Source organism: Cetorhinus maximus, chromosome 12 (assembly GCF_964194155.1).
Source record: "Cetorhinus maximus chromosome 12, sCetMax3.hap1.1, whole genome shotgun sequence".
NCBI lineage: Eukaryota > Metazoa > Chordata > Chondrichthyes > Lamniformes > Cetorhinidae > Cetorhinus > Cetorhinus maximus.
The window spans coordinates 25,588,774-25,610,897 of NC_135890.1; the positions used below are offsets into that span (position 1 = coordinate 25,588,774).

General features: G+C 45.0%; 1 protein-coding gene across 5 annotated transcripts in view; it reads left to right on the forward strand.

Annotated features, from left to right (window-relative positions):
• Window positions 1-22,124, forward strand: part of reln (reelin) — a 366,824-nt gene that overhangs the window by 189,302 nt on the left and 155,398 nt on the right. For all 5 annotated transcript variants that reach the window (XM_078553223.1, XM_078553220.1, XM_078553221.1 and 2 more), the window contains one exon: window positions 7,386-7,622. In XM_078553223.1, the coding sequence (XP_078409349.1) occupies window positions 7,386-7,622 (237 nt within the window). The remainder of the gene's footprint in view (window positions 1-7,385; window positions 7,623-22,124) is intronic.

Genomic DNA, 22,124 nt, shown 5'->3' on the forward strand with positions numbered 1-22,124 from the left:
TAAAAAAACACAATAAAACATCCAGCTCCTACCTTTCACCCGCCCCCCCACACACTCCCCATGCCCCATCCATGCCAACTAATGCCACCTCATTCCCCCACCCACCCCTGTGACCCCTCATACCCTCCATGCCAACCTATGCCCCTGTACCCACCCTCCATGACCTCTCATACCCCCATGTCACCTTATGCCCCTCTACCCACCCCCATGCCGACTCATACCCCTATTGCCATCCCTTACCACCCACTCAACCCATGAACCCATGGCCCTTTATATCCTCTATGCCTAAATGCCAACTCATGCCAACCCATGACCCCCCCCCCACCCACCACCCTTTTCCCTTACCTCCTCCCTTCCAACTCACCTAGTATGCACCATGGGCAAACCCCAGGAGCCATGCTGACATAAAATAAAGTTGTGATGATGTCACTATTTTAAAAAATACTCATTGATAATAAAAAAAATCAATATATTGAAATTCCTTCAACTAATCTCTTATGAAAACAAACATTTCACTTAAGTACTTAACTCTTCCCCTTATGAAGATAAACATTTCACTTAAGTACTTCTGAAGAAGTTCAGACCTCTTCTGAAAACAAATATCTCTATTCTATGACCACTTGGAGTAGTTGATCAAACTGCTCACATAACAGGTACCCCACAGTGATAATGTTAGGCTGTAAAATAATTCATGCAGCCCAAATCCTATAATGATAACCCTCGGTCTTATGTCAGCAGACAGAGTGAAACAGTTATCACTGATTTTTTTTTAAACTCCACCTATTTTTATTAAATTTAAAGCACAGCAGTGTTAAATCCCTTGACTGCTAGGACAGTTCCAATGAACTTTGACAATTCTTTAGCAACTTGACAGTTCCGATGCATTTATGCACTTTTTACGCAAATTCATGTCTAATTTTAACAATCCCAAAGAGCACCTGACCTCTCCCAAAGGTGTCCGGGGACCAAATTCAAAGCGATGCTTTACATCTCCAAAAGGGTACCCTAGCTATCTAACCAAATACTCAAGTTTCAAACCTGGTCCTACCAGGCCTAATCTGCACACTTCGGGTTTCAGACACCTACCTCACCAAAATCACGCATGAGTGGAGGCAGCTGCTGATTCATATGGGTAGCTGCCTCCGTGAACCACAGATGTGTGATTTAGAAGCTGCCCCCAATTCTGCCTCTCAGCTCCCCCACCCCTGCAAAAATTGCAGAGGCCGGGTTCGGTGATGGGACTTCCGGGTTCGGGCCTCTGTTGGCATTTTCATGCAGGAGGAAAGTTGCTCGAAAGTTCAGTCTTTGGTTTTCTATTTTAAATCAATTATTTTCAATTATTATCAATTGAAGGTATCATTTCTGTTAAGGTAAAAAAATTGTTTGGCTTTAAAGAATTATTGTGATCAAAGTATAATTATATTGAAAGATATAAGCAATTATGCAACGAGAAAAAGTGAAGATGACTCTTTCCTCAAAAAAAAGACAAGCTTGCATTTATATAGCACCTTTCACAGCCACCAGATGCCCAAAGCACTTTACACCCAATGAAGTACTTTTGAAGCTTAATTACCGTTGTCACGTACAAAATGCAGCAGCCAGCTTGTGCGTAGTAAACTCTCAGAATCAGCAATATGATAATGAGCAGATAATCTCCACCTCAGGAGAGCAGAAGGGACCTCATTTTAATGTCTCATCCGAAAGATAGCACCTCCAACTGTGCAGCACCCCCTCAGCACTGTACTGGAGCGTCAACCTTGAGTTTTGTGCCACAATCTAAAACTCAAGAGGCGAGTGTGCTACCAACTGTTCTACATTTTGACATTTGTCCTTGACAATGTATGAATTATCCTACCATGGGCTCTATTTCCTCTAGTTAGTCTCACGAAGAAATGGCCTGTGCAAATACTCCATCATTTTGAAAAACTAATGACGTAACACTTTCCTATCCATTTCCACACCTCTTGAACAGTGGTTGAACATACAGTTAAGATAAAAGAAAAATACTATGGATGCTGGAAATCTGAAATAAAACAGAAACTGCTGGAAAAACTCAGCAGGTCTGACAGCACCTGTGGAGAGAGAAACAGTTAACGTTTCAAGTCCGTATGACTCTTCATACAGACTCCAAACGTTAACTGTTTCTTTCTCCACAGGTGCTGTCAGACCTGCTGAGTTTTTCCAGCAGTTTCTGTTGAACATACAGGATTTGGTCTTGGTCTATAGTATCTCCATAACTCCCATTTAAATATTTATCCTCTTTTTTAAAAAAAAGTTAATCAGTGCACCAGGAACCATCCTTTTCTGAGAATCTGTTCTACATATCCACTTCTTTAGATGTCAGCCGTAGCTCAATGGTAGCACTCTCACCTGTGTCAGGGTTGTGGGTTTAAGTCCCACTCCAAAAACTTGAGCATATAACCTGGTCTGACACTTTGGTACAGGACTGTGGAAGTACTGCACTGTTGGAGATGCCACATTTCTGATGATTCTGATAAAACCAAGGTATCGTTTGCCTTCTTAAGTGGATAAAGACTCAATGGCACTTTTCAAAGAAGACTGGGGAGTCCTCTATGTTTTGTGAGCAACAATTATCTTTCCACCAACATCCATAAAACAGGTCATCTGTTCATCAGCTCTGCTATTTGTGGGACCTTGCCGCACACAAACTGTTTACCACATTTCCTCATTTATAATAGTGACAACACTTAAAAAAGAATATAATTGGCTATGAAGCATTTTGGAATGTTCTGAGATAGTGAAAGGTACTTTATAAATGTAAGTGCTTTCTTTCTTATTCAGTACAAAACAAGATCTTCTGATCTATAATCTTGCCTGAATGTTGTTCACTTTCATGTGTCCTCAATCCTTTTTCCAATGAAGACAAATTCAACTCTAAATCTCTCCTCATTAATCATAGCAGTATTGTCCAATAGAAATTGTTAACTCGTCTGCCTATGGCAACAATTTGAGCCACGTGCATAATTTTAGTAGAAAACACTGTACATATACTCTCGCAGTACAGGTAAATGTACTTCACATATGTATATTTACTTAAACGTCTACCATCACTCAGTACCAAGGAAGTGAAGCACTCATAAGGATTAAAATGTACTCATGCAGTCTGATTTTCGTCTTAACATTTTATCAACAAACACACAGCAAAATTAAAGAATCCATGCAAATCTCATGCAAATATGAGTATTGACATGGTAATTTATTAATCAGAAATGCAATTAGCCATACCTGGATTCCAAATTAACCAGATGTTAGATAGTGGCTAACGTTTTGGGCAACACTCAGTTATAGGCCCTAAACTTTAGAATTATTCTTGTTCGTTGTCTTCAACTCATTAATATTATTTTGAAGATCAAGTGGCCAAAACATTCCAAATGTGATTTAACTTCAAATGTTTGATTTTCCAATTTATGCTTCTGCCACAGAGCATTGCATCCTGGGATTGCATATTGGATAATTGGTGTAGAGAATTGTACACCTGTTATGCAGCCACATGATTATCTATCAATTGGCAGAAAACTAGGCAGGCTGCATAATGAAGGCACTATCCTCGTTATAAATATTTTAATAGGAATATAGGAACGGGAGTAAGCCATTTAGCTGCTCAAATCTATTCGACCATTCAAGGAATCCATGGCTGATCTGCAACCTTACTCCATGTACTCATTCACCTTTGTCCTATATCCCTTAATACCTTTGGTTAACAAAAATCTACCAGTCTCAGATTTAAAATTAACTTTTTATCTATAATCAATTGACATTTGCAGAAGCAAGGTCCAAACTTCTACTGCCCTTTGTATGCAGAAGTGTTTCCTAATTTCACTCCTGAAAGGTTGTGGCTTTAATTTTTAGACTGTGTTCCTTGTTCTAGACTCTTCAATCAGTGGAAGTAGTTTCTATCTCCCTACCCTATTAGTTCCCTTTATTTTCTTAACCTTCTAAATTCCAAAGAATGTAGCACTAGTTTGTATAATCTCTGCTCATAATTTAACCATTTGGAGTCCAGGTATAATTCTGACAAATCTGTACTGCTCCCCCTTTAAGGCCAATATATCCTTCTTAAGGTGTGGTGACCAGAACTCCTCACGGTCCTCAAGCATGGTTTAACCAGGGTTTTATATAGCTGTAGCACTTTTGATCAGATTTTATTGACAAAGGAGTCAAGTGTTATGGATAACGGGCATGAAAGTGGAGTTAAGGCCATAATCAAATCAGTCACGATCATACTGAATGGCAGAGCAGGCTTGAGGGGCCGAATGGCCTACTGCTCCTATTTCTTGTGTTATTACGTTTTTAACACCTTGACCTACCTCCTTGTATTCTAGATATAAAGGCCAACATTTCATTAGCCTTTTAGATAATTTTCTGTACCTGTTCATGATATTTTAATGATTTATGTACCTGGAACCCAAAGGCAGGACTTTGCCTTTTGGGCCAGGACCCCAAAATGGGGGTCAAATGGGGGACCTGTGTAGGAAAGTGTTGTTTGGCAGCAATTTTACCTGAATTGGCCCATTAGTGGCTGGAGTGCAGGCTCTCCATCCAATTAAGATTCCGAGTGTGGCCTCTCAAAGCTGAAGAGCCAATAGTAACCCCTCCAGCTTGGAAGAAGATAAAGGCTGCAGTTCAGGGGAACAAGAGAGAGGGCGCCTCCATTTTGGGCCCTTGCTCCAACTTTTTAAACTCTTAAATTAAAAAAAGGCCTTGGCAGCCCTGCCACGTACCATTGTGGAGAGGAAACTGTCCACAAGGCACGCTGTGGGCATAGCTGAGCCCAGGCAGAGAGGAAGGGCACAAAGCCTGCCTGGAGCGCTGGCCCCTAAGTCTGCCACCGGGTAGTTGGCCTAGACCCAATGCATCAGGGGAGGGACCATAGGAAATTCCAGTGGGCCTCTGAAAATAGCCCTTAATAGGCTATTAATTATCTTCAATTGGCTACCCACTGCTTGCGGTCAAGTAGCCCTTTAACTGCTGATCCAACCTCTGGGAAAATGACCAGGGAGTGGGGTAACCGAGAGATGCCAGTCGGCGGACTGAATTTTCCTGCCCCTGCCCCTGCCTCCATACTTGCCCCCATCAGGGGCTGAAAATCCTGCTCCAATTTATTTGGACCTCCACTATTTCTAGCTTTTCACCATTTAGAAAGTATCATGTTCCAACTTTTTTGGATTCAAAGTGATGACCTTACACTTGCCAACATTGAAATCCATTTGCCATAGTTTTTCCCATTCACTTCATCTATTAATATCTTCTTTGCATGATAAAACATTACACTGATATTTCAGGTGTCTATTATCTCATTCTAAATTAATTTCACTCTTCTATAGTTTATATTAAAATTTAATCTTAGAAAACTTGGATGTAACAGTGTTGTGCAATAGAAGTTGCTGACTAGGCACAAGTCCGTCTCGTATGAAAGAATCATGATTTTTAATAAATTGAAAACAGACATGAAATTCAGCTGGCTGCCTGCTGAAAGCTCTTTTAGACAGGAAAATCATTGGTGCTGTGCAGTAGCAGTGACCAGCAAGTTTGCCAAGAAACCCAGTTGCTCGCTGAACCTGGCAGGTGCAGAGCTGGGTGGGAACAGTGTTGTTGATTTATGGAGCTAATCATGGAGATAGAATTATTTTTTCCTGTGATAATATGTCCTCCCTGCTGCGCCATATGTCGACAGTTGTTAAAAACATTACATTATTCTTCATTAGTGCTCCATACTTTGTAAGGTTTGCACTATTCTAATATATAAGTGGGTAAGAACGTTTTGACTAAACACTAAGTACTAAATTTAGACTTGGCACTAATTACTATTATTAGCAATTAGGAGAAAGCAGCAGAGAAAAAGAAATGACTTTTGCTAGTGCCTAAGTATGATGGCTGGCAAACAAGGTAAACTGGTGAATTCAGTCTAAACTGTGGATTCAATAGAAAGGGAGGCAATATCTACTTACTTGCTTTTTTTTAAACATCTGGCACAAACAGAAATGTCTTTTATTTCTTTGGTTGGGAATAGAGCTTTGGTATTGATCTGTTAATTATTTATATTTTATATCCAAGGCAAGAAATTATTGTTGGTGATGTTAGCCAATGGAAGATTTATCTGATGTTCCTCGGTTCATTAATTAAATGCAGGCCCATTTCTTTGAATTAATGCTGTGGTAAAATGTTGGACAAAGGAGTGTCAAATTTGGGTTTTCTTCCATTTAATGTTGCCAACCAGGTCCGTAGTTCTGCGATCCAAATTTGCATCCAACGTCATTTTTATTTTTATACTAGGGGTTGTGTAAGCAATAATACTTTAAAACTTTGTGGGCTCCTTAATGCTGCTTGCTTTTTAAGCTCCCTTGTTACTTTATTTCTTATATCAGGAGTATGGGTGCTGCTGGCAAGACCAGCACTTGTTTCCCATCCCTAATTGCCCTTGAACTGAGTGGCTTGCCAGGAGGCCATTTCAGAGGGCTGTTAAGAGTCAACTACATTGCTGTAGGCCAGACCAGGTAAGGATGGCAGATTTCCTTCCCTGAAGGATATTAGTGATGATTGTTGTCATGGTCACCATGAGACTAGCTTTATCATTCCAGATTTATTAATTGAATTCAAATTCCACCAGCTGCCATGGGATTTGAACCCACGTTCCCAGAGCATTAGCTTGTGCCTCTGGTTTACTTGTCTGGTGACATCACCACTATGCCACCATCTCCCGTAAGGAGATTTCTGTTGTTGCAGCCATCACATGGTCTTGAAAAGGCAACAGCCTATTACCCTAATAGCTTTAAAATATGTGACTAAATTTTAATCAAGCTTAAGTTACCCAAACTTCTGTTGAGCATCAGTAAGAAATTATCTCACCTCAATAAGTAAAATATTAACCTGGACAAACTAATTTTTCTCATCGTTCTCTGGGTTTCTTTTAGCGGTGAATGTTACTGGAACTACTGATCCTTTGACCTGTAACTTACATGTGAAGACCACCTTATCTGCTCAATAATTTTACAACTTTTTACAAGAATTCCCCCAAACTACTTAATAAGCTTTGTCTCATAAACCTTCTGGTTCACTTTCATGTTGGAAACCATATAAGCCTTTGTTACAGACCAGAAATGGTGCCATCTCAAAAGTCCTTTTCATAAATATCTATGGAGATCTATCAGAATGTTGTTTGCACGTTTCTATGTAGCTTCTTTTCTTGACATCACTGCTTTTAAAACTTTGCAAACTCATTCCTCTCTGCAGGGCAATATTTGTGAGCATTGTTTAACTTTACATTTTACCATACTCTGTACTTGCCGAAAGTACTGTAGATACAAAGCGATGATTAGCAGATTATGTTGCATGGAATTTTCAAACCGAGCTCTTTTTGGTCATAGAATTATTTCCGTGGAGCTCCCAAACAACGCCCAGCGGTTTGGCATCCAGTTCCGATGGTGGCAGCCTTATCACTCTGGGCCGGATGAGGATGTGTGGGCTATTGATGAAATGACCATGACGTCAGTCCTGTACAACAGCATTAGTCTCAACTTCACCAATCTTGTGGATGTCACTCAGTCCCTGGGCTTCTACCTGGGAAATGTCCAACCTTACTGTAACCACGACTGGACTCTCAGGTAGGAAGCATGCTCCAGTTGTTGCACTTGGTTCAAATTCACTGAACAAGAGTCATATGGACTTGAAACCTTAACTCTGTTTCTCTCTCCACAGATGCTATCAGACCTGCTGAGTTTTTCCAGCATTTTCTGTTCTTGTTTCAAATTCTCATGCTGCCTTAAAGGAATTTTTCCAGGTTTGGAAAACAAGAAATGATTTAGTCAAATGATAGGATATGATTGCTTCTCGTTTCATACTTGTTTTTCCAAAGCTTTTCGGTGTTAAATCTAAACTGAGAGAAGAAAGTAAAAGATTTGGATTGCTCTATGTATGAACTCATCTTGGATGAAGAATTCTTATTGACTTATCGTTAGCTTTCATGGAAAGCTTGGAGACATTACCCCTGAAAACTACAGCATGGATTCATTGAGATAATTGAAAAGTTCTCACCTTATAATGTGATCTGTTTTGAGTTGCTCTTATATCTTGAAAGAAGACTGAAAACTCCAACGGATGCATAGTTTACTGATTATATTGCTGGGGATTCTGTGACATTTTTAATCATTACAAACTTTGCATAGATCAACACAAAAGATAGGCTTTGATGAAAGATAAGAATAGAGCTCACAAGGCAAAGAGATTTATTTAAAAGAATTCTAGTGTGCAAGGTGCAAGATAGCTTCAGGTTTTGCCACTGTGGAATGAAAAAGGGGAAAATGTGCAGTGGACCAAAGTCAGATGAATGGAGCATTAATACTGTTGTGTGTAGCTGGAGACAATTCTACAGGTTGTTCACAGAAGGAATTGAGAATGAGGATTTTGATGCTAATGTGCTGGAGGATGAAGCCATTGGAAATTGCAAAAGACAAAGGTAGTTGTGTGAGGGATTTCTGTGGGTTAGATCAAGGCTTTCAGGGTGTTGGGTGTTTTAAGAATTTGTGTATGCTGAAGATGGGGAGACTGACAAGAAAAACATTTCTCGGTTTGAGCCATGAAGAACATTTTATTGATGGTGGAAGTGAAGTGATGTTCCTGGAGATGGATAGAAGTGTTTTTGGCAATGCACTAGATGCTGGATTTGAAGCTCAACTCAGCAGAGGATTACAAGGTGAGTGCACCTGCATATTTAGCCTGAATTGGCATTGATGGAGGAAGATGGAATTGGCACTTGAGGTGCAAAGATTCTACCACAAGCAGAACTAGGTGGCCTCTATATGGTTGATGTTGAAGTGAATAACATTTCACAACCAGGACTTGAGAGACAGGCAATCAGACAGCATGGTGATAGTTATGGGATCAAGGGTAGTAATAGATTTGGATGTTATCAGCATATATGTGGAACTTAGCCCCATGTTCACCGTGATGTTTCCAAGAGGCTTTTATAGATAATAAATAGGACAAAGAATGCAATGAAGTCTTGGGACATCAAAATAATGATACGGGCCTAGGAGGAGAGGATTTGGGTATGTTAGGTGGATAAGAATAAAATCATGAGGTATTGAGGACTACAGAGCATTCAAGGAGACATAGTCACACAAAATGATAAAGGAGTCAAAGCTGGGCTATTTTAAGAAGGCAGGTGATGATAGCAGTTTTAATGGGAGAATAATAGATGGGGACTGTCTTGATGTTCCACCTCCATAACATCACCCATCTTCACGCCTGCCTCAGCTCGTCTGCTGCTGAACCCTCATCTATGCCTTTTTGACCTTCAGAATCAACTATTCCAATGCTCGCCTGACCTACCTCCTGCCTTATACTCTGTAAACATGAGCTCAACCAAAGCTCCATTACCATATCCTAACTCTCACCAAATACCATTCATCCATCACCCCTGTGCATGCTGACCACTGGCCTGAATTTTGAAATTGCCATCTTTGTTTACAAATCTATTTATGGCTTCGTCCCTCCCTATCTCTCTAATCTCCTCCAGCTCTTACAACCCTCTGAGATCGCTCCAATTCTGGCCTTCTGAGTATCCCTGATTTTTTTCACTACACCATTGGTGCCTGTGTCTTCACCTGCCCAGGTGCTAAGCTTTGGAAATCCATCCATACTTCTGCTCTGCTTCTCTGTCACTTTCTTTTAAAAAAAAACTCCTTAAAACCAATCGATCTTTTTGACCAAGCTTTTTGTCACCTCTCCTAATATCATCCTTGTGGCTTGGCACTAAATTTTGTTTGATATAACTCCTGTAAAGTGCCTTGGGACAGTTTACTATGTTAGAGTTGCACTATAAATACAAATTGTTGTTGTCATTGTTGAATTGCGATGATACTTTCAAATGACTTACACAGGACTGGGAGGCGAAATGGACAGAGCGATTAGGGAAGGCTTTTCCAGAAGGCAAATGATAATAGCAGCATTAATGCCTGCAGGAAGAGAGCAGTTGACAATGTTAATGAACATTGAACTAAGGAGTGATTGCTGAAAGCTGATTTGGGAGGATATCAAGGTAGTGAGCGAGTTTCATTCAGAGAGAAAATTAGTCTCATGAGGACTAAAAAGGACATTGTGAAAGCAACTATTGCATGTTTTATTGATTAGATTAGATTAAATCTAATTAGTGTTAATGATTTCATGTAAATAGCTGTACTGTACACCAGTGGCTTCATTGAGTTTAACTTGCTAAAATATTTAGTCCTACATTCCAGCTAAACTGTCCAACTGGCCCCATGTACTTGTTGTGAGTTGAATTGAGTATCAAACTTAACACAAGATCTCTGATCTCAAAGACTCAAACGCATGTGCCAAATGCTGCCCAATTTTGGCTTTGATGGAATATGGCTTTTTTTTTAATGGCAGCAAGCAGGCAGGATCATTGCAAAGCAAGTGTGGATTTGAAGTCCTGCCTATATAAATAGCCTGCTGATAGAATAGAACGTTGCTGTTTAAAAAGCAAGAGGTCTGGATTTTCCTGCAGGCTTCAGGACCCTGATGTTGGGACCAAATGGGTGTCTCAGGCTACACTTACCAGCAGCAAGACTTGCTCAGCAACCTTCCCAGAGACAGCCTTCTAATTGGCCACCTCCGCCTTCACTGTCCTATTAAGGACGGCGGTCAGGCTCCTCATTCTGCCAGCCCAAACAGGGGGCTGGCAGCTCTTCAGTCTCAACAGCCCCGCCGGGAGAGGTAGGCATTGGTGAGGCAGGTTGAGATCCAAAAGAGCGCCTCAAAGGCTCTTGCTGGGCTATACAGCAGTAAAGGAGGCAATTGCATAGTGGTACTGTCACTGGTCTAGTAATCTAGAGACCCAGGGTAATTCCCTGGGGACCTGGGTTCAAATCCCACCATGGCAGATGGTGGAATTTGAATTAAATAAAAATCTGGACTTAAAAGCCTAGTGATCTTGTTGATTGTTGTAAAAACCCATCTGGTTCTCTAATGTCCTTGGCTGGTCTGGCCTACATTTGACTCCAGACCCACGGCAATGTGGTTGACTCTTAAATGCCCTCTGAAATAGCCTAGCAAGCCACTCAGTTGTAACAAACCGCTACAGTCACAAAAAAGGAGTGAAACGGACCACCCAGCATCGACCTAGGCACCAGAAACGACAACGGCAATCTCAGCCCTGTCGACCCTGCAAAGTCCTCCTCCTAACATGTAGGGGCTAGTGCCAAAATTAGGAGAGCTGTCTTACAGATTAGTCAATTAACAGCCTGACATAGTCATCCTCTCGGAATCATACCTTACAGATAATGTCCCAAGCGCCACCATCACCAACCCTGTGTATGTCCTGTCCCATTGGCAGGGCAGGCCCAGCAGAGGTGGTGGCACAGTGGTATACAGTCAGGAGGGAATTGTCCTGGGAGTCCTCAGCATCGACTCCAGACCCATAAAGTCTCATTGCATCAGGTCAAACATGGGCAAGGAAACCTCCTGGTGATTACCATGTACTGCCTTCCCTCAGCTGATGAATCAGTGATCCTCCATGTTGAAAACCACCTGGAGGAGGCACTGAGGATGGCAAGGGCGCAGAATGTACTCTGGGTGGGGGACTTCAATGTCTATCACCAAGAGTGGCTTGATAGCACTACTACTGACCGAGGTGGCCAAGTCCTAAATGACATAGTTGCTAGACTGGGTCTGCGGCAGGTGGCGAGGGAACCAGCAAGAGGGAAAAGCATACTTTACCTCATTCTCACCAACCTACCTGCCGCAGTTGCATTTGTCCATGACAGTATCAGTAGGAGTGACCACCGTACAGTCGTGGAGACGAGTTCCCGCCTTCACATTGAGGATACCCCCCAATGTCTTGTATGCCACTACCACTGTGCGAAATTTGATTTCAAATAGCTCTAGCAAATCTCTAAGACTGGGCATTCATGAGGAGCTGTGTGCCATCAGCAGCAGCAGAATTATACTTGAACACAACCTGTAACCTCATGGCCCAGCATATCCCCTGCTCCACCATTATCATCAAGCCAGGGGATCAACCCTGGTTCAATGAAGAGTGCAGGAGGGCATGCCAAGAACAGCACCAGGCATACCTAAAAATGAGGTGTTAACCTGGTAAAGCTATAATACAGAACTACTTGCATGCCAAACAGCATGACCAGCAAGTGATAGAGATCAGATCTAGGCTCTGCAGTCCTGCCACATCCAGCCGTGAATATTGGTGGACAGTTAAACAACTCACTGGAGGAGGAGGTTCCACAAATATCCCCACCCTTAATGATGGAGGAGCCCAGCACATCAGTCCAAAAAATAAGGCTGAAGCACTTGCTACAACCTTCAGCCAGAAGTGCCGAATGGATGATCCAGCTCGGCCTCCTCCAGAAGCCCCCAGCATCACAGATGCCAGTCTTCAGCCAATTTGATCCACTCCATGTGATATCAAGAAATGGCTGAAGGCACTTGATACTGCAAGGCTATCAGCCCTGACAATATTCCAGCAATAGTACTGAAGACGTGCTCCAGCACCTGCCTCACCCCTAGCAAGCTGTTCCAGTGCAGCTACAACACTGGCATCTACCCAGCAATGTGGAAAATTGCCCAGGTATGTCCAGAACACGAAAAGCAGGCCAAATCCAACATGGCTAATTATTGCCCCATCAGTCTACTCTCTATCATCAGTAAAGCAATGGAAGGTGGTGTGAACGGACAATATGGCGCGATGGGTTTTACGATGGCAGGAAAACAGCTCGCGATCGTGCACTCAGTCCGCCACATTTCTTGCCATCGGGACATCAGGAACCTAATTGCGATACATCAGCATACTCCTCCCACCCCCCACCCCAAGCTGGATCGTCCATCCACATTGGCGGGAAAGCACGCCAGCGCATAAAGGCATGCACTTGGCGGCCTGCACTTTGAGGGGAACTCAGAGTTGAGTACGCAGTTAAGTTGTGCAGTGCTCGTCAGGTTTGCCTGTTGGACTTCAAGCTTCAGGGGGTTAAGGGCAGCCCTGCCATTGAGGCGACTGGTGGCGAGGGGAGGTAAAGGCAGCCCTGCCATTGAGGTAACTTGTGGTGGGGGTGCGGTTAAGGGTAGCCCTGCCACTGAAGCGACTATTGGTGGTGGGTGGAGGGGACAAGGGCAGCCCTGCTGTTGAATGTAGCGCACAAGCATTCGAGGTGGGGGATCAGGTGGCTGAGGGAAATGGCCACACATTCGGGAAACTTGAATAAAGTAACCATTCTTCTGCAACTGAGACAGTTCAGGCGCAGCCACATTGATACGATTGGGATCGGGCTCCTAGCTTATATGTCCACTCAAGCAATGCAGAAGCATCAAAGTGCCACCAAGTGCTCCAGAGCTCTCCCACGACACCCCCCCGAAACTTCCCCACCCCACCAGCACAGACAGCAAATTCAAGAGCATTTTTGTGTGCTGCAGAACAGTTGGACAACTGCACACGTTGTACAATCTCCTCGCTAAAGCTGGCCATGTAGCAGTCACTGCTGGAGGCGCTCACAGACCCTCAGCATCCTGGTTTGGATGTGGCTGATGACACCTGACTGCAGCAGAGCGACGGTATAATGAGGCTCATGCTGCAACTTGCAACTTGGTGGAACAGACCATCGGGTTGCTGAAGATGAGGTTTCGATGCCTGGACTGGTCTGGTGGAGCTCTTTATACCGCCCACAGAGGGTGTCACACATCGTCGTTATCTGCTGCGCCCTATACAATCTGGTGCTCCAAAGGGGAGACGAACTGGCTGAGGAGGAGATGCACGTCTCCTCCGATGAGGTGGATGCCGATGGGGCTGGGGAGGTCCTCAGAGGCAACGATGATGGGGATGAGGCTAGATGAGGCACGCTCAGGAGGCCCTCATAGCTTCTAGATTTGTGGAAGATGGTGACGACATGTCATGAGACGACGCCATAGATCCTCACATCGCATCTGTGAATGTTTGACTCCAGTCTGGCTTATGCCATTGTGAATGCTCTCTGTGAGATTACTCCTGTCATGGAGATGCAGTAGAGACCTTAATAGTCATGTAATTGCAGGAGGATGATGACAACATGCAGTGAGGCCACTCCATATATCTTTACATAGCCTTTGAGAATGTCTGACTCCTGTCTGGCCGTGGGCAGATCCCTTACGCTCTGTGATCAGGGTCATATCATAGAGACGCAGCCATGAAACTTTAGAAACATCGGATGCTTTGTCCACCTTCTGCACCTGAGCCCTTCAGGAGTACACCATGCTGAAGATGCTGAAGAGATGGGGGCCAGCCCCTCCTTAAAGGTGCTGAGAGCACGCAGAGACAATGAGAGAACTCTGTGGTGCCTGCCCACCACATTCTGGCAGCAATGACAAGCATCGCCGAGGTGCAGGCATCAGTAATGTTTCCAGGGAGTGTGAGGCCAGACCATCACTTTGGCCTGAAGGCTGACAGAGCACAGGGAAGAGGCCCTAGACTGAGACATCTGCCTTGATCTTGTGCAGAAAGGTTTCACATCTGAGTGACAAGAATACTGCTCATCAAAAGAAGGAGCTATAGGCAGGGCGACATTCTTGGGAGTTTATTGACAATAGTGAACAGTACGTACAAGTGATTAACACCTGTGCCCAGGCTGTGCAACTGATTCTCCTTAACTTTCCTAACCCTGCAACTACGTCTTGCTCCCCGGATGTCCACAGCAGAGGTGGAGGCATCCTCTGGAGGGCCGAGACTTGGAGGGCCCTGGCCGGCTTTCAGGGTCCTGCTGTGTGGCAGTGACACCCTCCTCGACCTGTGGAGCTGGAGCTGCTGAGGTCTCAGGAAGAGGGGAGTCGGATGGGCCAGACACTCTCGGAGTCACTTGGATGAATAGGCCCGGAGTGTACACCAGCTGATCCTCCTCCCTATGGGTGTTTAAGGGCCACTGGCTGACTCCTTGAGGAACAGGGGTAGTTGGAGTGAGATCGAACTGCCTGGCATCCCTCTCACATACACACGTGTACTATGGCATCAACGATGGAGTTGAGCCCGTGCAGCAGTGCAGGAACGAAGTCCTGGACCAAGGTCTCCATGGCAGCTGCCATCCTACCAGTGTTGATCTCAGTACATCGGCATGCCGGCGCAATCACCTCAGACTGAAGACGGGCAGACTCCTCCATCGTGCCTTTCAATCTGAGGAGTGCATCCCTTCCTGATGTTCCTAAGCTTGCCTTTGCAGCTCCAGCGACTGTGACATCACCGACTCCAGAGGCTCATCATCAGACTTGGACTCAGCAAAGTTCTGGCCACCAGCAGTCCTCCGAGTGCCAGAAACCTGGGAAGTCCCTGCCTCCACCTGCTGCAGATCGGACGGTGCAACATGCTCACCAGATTGTGATCCCAAGGCTAAAGCTAGGTCCCACCAAGGTGTATCTCTCTGTGCTGGTGGAGGTTGTGGGTGAGCGATGTGATGGGACTTAAGGGAGGGTACCTCCAGATTCCTCCTCAGAGGTTTCTTCGGGTCTTGATTGGAGACCCCGGGTCGTGGACTCCATCGACTGTTTGGCAGATGTGCCTGCGAAAGCAAGGTGAGATAATAAGTGCATGGCAATGGCCTGTGAAACAGGACACATCACTCACAGCATGGTTGTCCGATAGATGTTGCACTGCTGGACCCTTGCTTGGTAGAGCAGCGCCGACCTCACCGTCAGCATAGGACCAGTCCAGATCCTCACTGGCCAGCTGGATGGCTGTTTTCAAAGCCCATGACGACCTTTAATTTTGGGCATTCCGTCACTGGTCTGCGACATCTTTCTCTTGTATACCAGCTTGTCCTACATGAATAGAAATGGAGATAATGTAAGCAGGATGCCTGCCAGGCCAGATAATAAGTATTCCTGGCCTGTTAGTGCTGTTGGTGCCCATTCTGTGGCCCGAGTGGGGGTAGAGGACACCTGGCAGGCCTCCACGACATCCAAAAAATGCTCGAGGGACATGTCGCTGAACCTGGGGTGAGTATTCCCATGGACAGGATGAGGACAATGATGGTGATTGTGAGAGAGTGAATGGTGATGTCCCTTGAACCGGCAGTGAGTGAGGGCCCTGTGGATGTGTGGTGGGCTTGTGAGTGTGTGAGTTGAGAGTGATGAGAAGAGTGACTTACCCTGGCGGAACGGAGGAGATCCTTAATCCTCTTGTGGCACTGACCATCGCTTCCAACCCCTCCCAAGCCGGGTTAGTGCTGTTGGTGCCCATTCTGTGGCCCGAGTGGGGGTAGAGGACACCTGGCGGGCCTCCATGACATCCAAAAAGTGCTCGAGGGACGCATCGCTGAACCTGGGGGCTCAGTCTTCTTCAGTTTCAGGGCCATGTCTTCCGTGTAGCTGTGGTGGTCTGGAAGCACTGAGATGTGTGCTTGTGGCTGGACTTTAAATATGGCGACAGCGTGATGCAGTGGCGGTGATGGTGGGTGGGTGAATTAGAGCCCATCCGCCATGGAAAGGGCGTGTTTCCCAGGAGCGAATAAATAATGTGGCTGGTTTGGAATGATACAGTGTGAAAACCCACCATCGCAGCCAGTAGGTCAAACGTTTTACCCGCCCTCTACCGCACTTGCTGCAAATCTGGGATGATTCCACCCCTAGAATACTGTGTATAGTTTTGGTCTCCTTATTTGAAAAAGGATATAATTGCATTAGAAGCAGTTCAGTGAAGTTCACTTGGCTCATTTCTGGGATGAAGGGCTTATTTTATGGAGGAAGGTTGAACAGATTGTGCCTATACTCATTAGAGTTTAGAAGAGGTGATCTTATTGAAACATATCCTGAGGGGACTTGAAGTAGATACCAGGAGGATGTTTCCTCTTGTAGGGATACTAGAACTAGGGGATACAATTTAAGAATAAGAAGTCTCCCTTTTAAGACAGAGGTGAGGAGATTTTTTTTCTCTGTGAGTCGTTAGTCTGTGGAATTCTCTTCCCCAGAAAGCATTGGAGGCTGGGCCATTGAATTTATTCAAGGCTGAGTTGGATAGGCATCTAATCTGTTTCCCAGCCCACCTCGGGAAAGTTCCCCGGAAGTGGGAATTTGTCAAACCCGCCATCACGAGGCTGGGAAAATTCAGCCCATAGTGACAACAGAACATGTATTCCTTAGTCATGGTCAGTGTTCAAAAAGACCATTGTTTATTTGGTGATGATTTGCTACTTTCTCATTTATCTTTCTTCTGCTTCCTATACTGTTCGTTGGAATTGTGATCCTATTAAAACTTAAATTAAAATATTAGCACTGCATTGGTGCTATGATGGTATTTTCCCTTCACTATTTGCATTATTGTCCTCATCTTCAAAAAATGACCAAGATCAAACATCCTGAAGTTGCTTTGGCAAGACAGACAACTCCCTTCATTTCACAATTTGGTTTAGTGATCCTCTAAAACAGAGCCAACTGTAAATGGTCAGAGTTTGGAAGATTACAAGGCAAGAATGATGAATTAATTAAGCAGCAGCGTTTCACCATTTTCATTTTAAAACAACATGAAGAATAAAGTTGTCATTTATCTTCCCATAAATGCTGTTACATAATGCTTTTCCTCAAGGATTTGCTTCAGGAGCAGCAGGAAGGATGCATGCTATCCATCAAAAGGGTAAAGGTGGTACAGGTTTTTTGAGTCAGGATTGTATGTTATGTTGAATGAGTTATTGTATCCATGAACATAGGACTATTTCAATGCATCCATAGAATGCAAAGCAGACAGTAGTCCACCAATTATATTCATTAATTATGATATTTTTAAATATCACAGTGAGTTTCTCATTTCCTATCTTCTGCAATACATAAATTGAACAGGCATTACACTTATAAAGGCATGAGTTAGCTTTGGTTAGCTTTCTTTCAAATTATTTCTTCAGTGATTTATTTGGCTGTTTGAAACTAAGGAGCTTATGGTTTTCTATTGTTATTCATAGGACAATTTACATTGACTGTGATTTTTTTCCAGTTGTATTGTTGATAAGATCACTATGTACGCTTCATTCTTCTGGACTCATGACAGATTGAAAACTCTTCTCATGGAAATCCACCTAACATTATTAGTATATTAGTACGCTGGAGTCATGGCTAACAAGACAGTATTTGATCTGAACAATCCCCATCCACCACCGCCTCTCCTCCGCCTGGCTGAACTTGTCCCCTCACTGAACAATTTCTACTTTAACTTGTCTCACTACCTCCAAATAAAAGGTGTGGCTACGGGTACCCACATGGGCCCCAGTAATGCCTGTCCTTTTTATGGGGTATGTAGAACATTCCTTGTTCCAGTCCTAATCAGGCCCCCTCCCACAACTCATTTTTCCGGTACCTTGATAACTGTTTCGTGCTGATGGCCGCTTCATGCTATCATCCGGACCTGAGAACATTTTTGATTTTGCTTCCAATTTCCACCCCTCTCTCTCCTCCTTCACATGGTCCATCTCCAACACTTCCCTTCCTCGACCTCTCTGTCTCCATTTCTGGTGACAGACTGCCTACCAATGTTCATTACAAACCCACCAACTCCCACAGCTACCTCAACTACAGCTTCTCACACCCTGCTTCCTGTAAGGACTTCATCCCATTCTCTAGGTTCCTCTGCCTCCGTCGCATCTGTTCCAGTGATGCTACCTTCCAAAACGACGCTTCTGACACATCTTCCTTTTTCCTTCACCGAGGGTTCCCCCTACTGTGATTGACAGGGCCTTCAACCATGTCTGACCCATTTCCCATGCCTCTGCACTCACCCCTTTCCCTCCCTCCCAGAACCATGATAGGGTCTGCCTTGTCCTCACTTTTCACCCCACCAGCCCCTGCATTCAAAGGATCATCTTCTGCAATTTCTGCTAACTCTAGCATGATGCCAGCACCATACACATCTTCCCCTCACCCTCCCGTCAGCATTCCATAGGGACTGTTCCCTCCGGGACACCCTGGCTCACTCGTCCATCACCCCCAACTCCTCATCCCCTTCCCATGCAATCGCAGAAGGTACAACACCTGCCCCTTTACCTCCTCCCTCCCTCATTGTGCAAGGGTCCAAGCACTCCTTTCAGGTGAAACTCTTTCGAGTTATCAACAGTCACAGATTGCAACTCTTTTCGAGTACAATCACAGTTCTTGGTTTCCGGGAGTGGGACATGAACCCACAACCCTCTGATTCAAAGGCGAGGGTGCTATGAACTGAGCCACAGCTGAAGTAGCACTTCACTTGCACCTCCTTCAATTTGATCTACTGTATTCACTGCTCCCAGTGCAGTTTCCTCTACAGTGGGGAGACTGAACACAGACTGGGTGACCGCTTTGTGGAACACCTTTGCTCAGTCCGCAAGCATGACCCAGACCTTCCTGTCGCTTGCCATTTCAATACACCATCCTGCTCTCATGCCCACATGTCCGTTCTTGGCCTGCTGCAGCGTTCCAGTGAAGCCCAACGCAAACTGCAGGAACAGCGCCTCGTCTTCCGATTAGGCACTTTACAGCCTTCCGGACTTAACATTAAGTTCAACAGCTTTAGACCATGAACTGTCTCCTCCACCTTTACCCTCTTTTAAATCCAGTTTTTACATTTTTATTTTTAAAATCTTTTTAACCCTTTTTCCTCAACACCTCCCCCCCACCATAGGACCAACTGTCACTTGTTTCTATGTTGTGCTTTCACAAAGCACTGACCCATGTTCTGCTATTAACACATTCTGCTATCTTACCTTTATGCCACTATCAGCACCTTCTTTAGCCTTTAACATTGCCATTAACACTCCCTTTGTCTTGTGTCCATGGCATCTTTGTCAATCTCTCCTTAGCTCCCACCATCCCTGACCTTCTATTTTGCTCCACCTCCTCTTAAACAGTATAAAATCCATCACATTTCTACTTCTCTTTAGCTCTGAAGAAGAATCAAACGGACACTAAATGTTAACTCTGTTTCTCCCTCCACGGATGCTGCCAGACCTGCTGGGCTGAACTTTGCCCTTGTCGGGCGGGCAGGCCCGGGAGTGGTCGCAAAACCGCCCGCCGCCCGCGATCGGGTCAATTAACAGCCAGCCATCGGGAATCGCGTGCTGCAACACAGTGCTGCCGGGGTGGGGGCAGGAGGGGGGGCAAGCCTGGAAGTTTGCGCATGCGCACGGGCATGTGCACACACTGAAAGCTCCCTGAAGGCACAGAGCTGCCTCAAGGAGCTGAAGAATTAGAACAGTACAAATAAAGATTTTAAAAAATAAGGTGAACATGTCCCCTCCTATGAGACTCTGTCACATGAGCAGGGACATGTTATAAATGAGATTTAAACTTTTTTATTTTCATTTTTAATTCCCGTTGGAAACCTCACCCCGCCCGTAGATGAGGTTACATAAAAAATCCAAAGGCCACTTGGCCTTTTCGCCCACCTGCCAACCCAACCGTTGGACAGACAGTGAAGAATTCAATTTAATTAATTGATTAAGGGCCTTAATAGGCCTCTTAATTGTTGGCAGGTGCCCACCAAGCGAAATATCGCGAGAGTGCGCAATGATGTTGTGACGCTCGCCCAACATCATCATGCACTATTTTACTCTCATTCGGGTTGGGTGTGCGCCCACCGACAAGAGAAAGATTCTGCCCACTCAGTTTTTCCAGCATTTTCTGTTTTTATTTCTGTGTTTGGCCGATTGGGTTCTTATAAGGCTTTTTTCAGTTGACCCCTGGGTTAAGCACTATCCTTTCATCATTAGATTCTGGGATTCAGTCCAGCTGAGTCCATTAGAATGAAAGTCTCCTTTCTCGCCTGGCTGCTGTAATAATCTGGTGTGAAATGGGTTTGGAGAGTTTCAAAATGATTTCTAACGAGCATGGGCTGGCATGACAAGGCTGACCATAAATTAAAGAGGTTGTGAGTTGTGGGAATGGAAATTTTAAGCAGGATTTTGAGGCAGTTTGTTAGAACAGAATATCTGGAGCATTATTCTGCATTCACCCTTGCCAAGTGTTCCCAATTTATTTTGCTGAGCAGGAAATTTGTGTCCCATATTTGCATGGCTTGCACCCAATCTCTTCTGGAAGCAGTAATTGAAGACTTCCAGAGAGTATCAGGGCAGCTCCCTAGATGGTGGTCAGCTCCTGATTAGCATATTCAGTGAATGAAACCCCCTGCGGTTGATCTAGTCCACCGTATGTTGCGATGAAGATCTGAGTGCCACGTGAGTGCAGTTGATCGCACCCTGAACCTGTGGGAAACCTGAGATCTGGGTAAATCCAATCGCTCTTACACCCTGGTTGTCCTGGTCCCAGGCGAAATGCACAAAGTTGTGTGCCCTTGCAAAGATGGTATCCGTGACCGCATGGATGCATTTGTGGGTGGCGGCTTGTGAGATCCCACAGAGGTCACCTGTGGAGTCCTGAAAGGAGCCACTGGCATAGAAATTGAATGCTGCCATCACTTTCACAGCCACTGGCAGTGGATGCCCTCCATGTCCCCATGGGCGCCCAAACCTGCAGTAGCTGGCAGATGTGACTGACCAGTTCCCTAGACATGCGCAGTCTTCGACAACACTGGTTCTCGGTCACCCGCAGGAATGAAAGGCAGCGTCTATAGACCCCGGGTGTTGCTAGGCGCTGGCCTGCAACGGCTCGCTGTGGCTCTTGGGCAGCATGTGTGGGAGCCCCAGCCGCCCCTTCTTCCTGAGGTTGCTGTTCCTTCCTTTGCACAGCCAGAAGCCTCAGTTACCCTCTCCTCTGTCATCTTCACTCTCTGAAGGCCATCAAGCATACAGCTAGATCACCAGGCTCCATGATCATGATGTGCCCCTCCTGCCGGATGAAAGAAAGAGACACGTGGTTGGCATGGGTGTACAAAGAACCTGTCCTGGTTAAGTGTGACAGCCCCTTAACGCTTCCTGGAGGATGCTGACCACCACTTGGATAGCCAGAGATTAGTTTGCTGCATGGCTGCCCTGTTAACTTGAACCATGGGGACACTGGTCGAAACCAGGATGCTGACATTGCAAGGGCCTGTGAGCGCCTCCAGCAGTGACTGCTACATGGCCAGCTTTAGCGAGGAGATCGTATAGTGCGTGCAGTCGTCCAACTGTTCTGTAGTCCACAAAAAGCTCATTAGTTTGCAGTCTGTGCTGGGAGGGGGAGTGCAC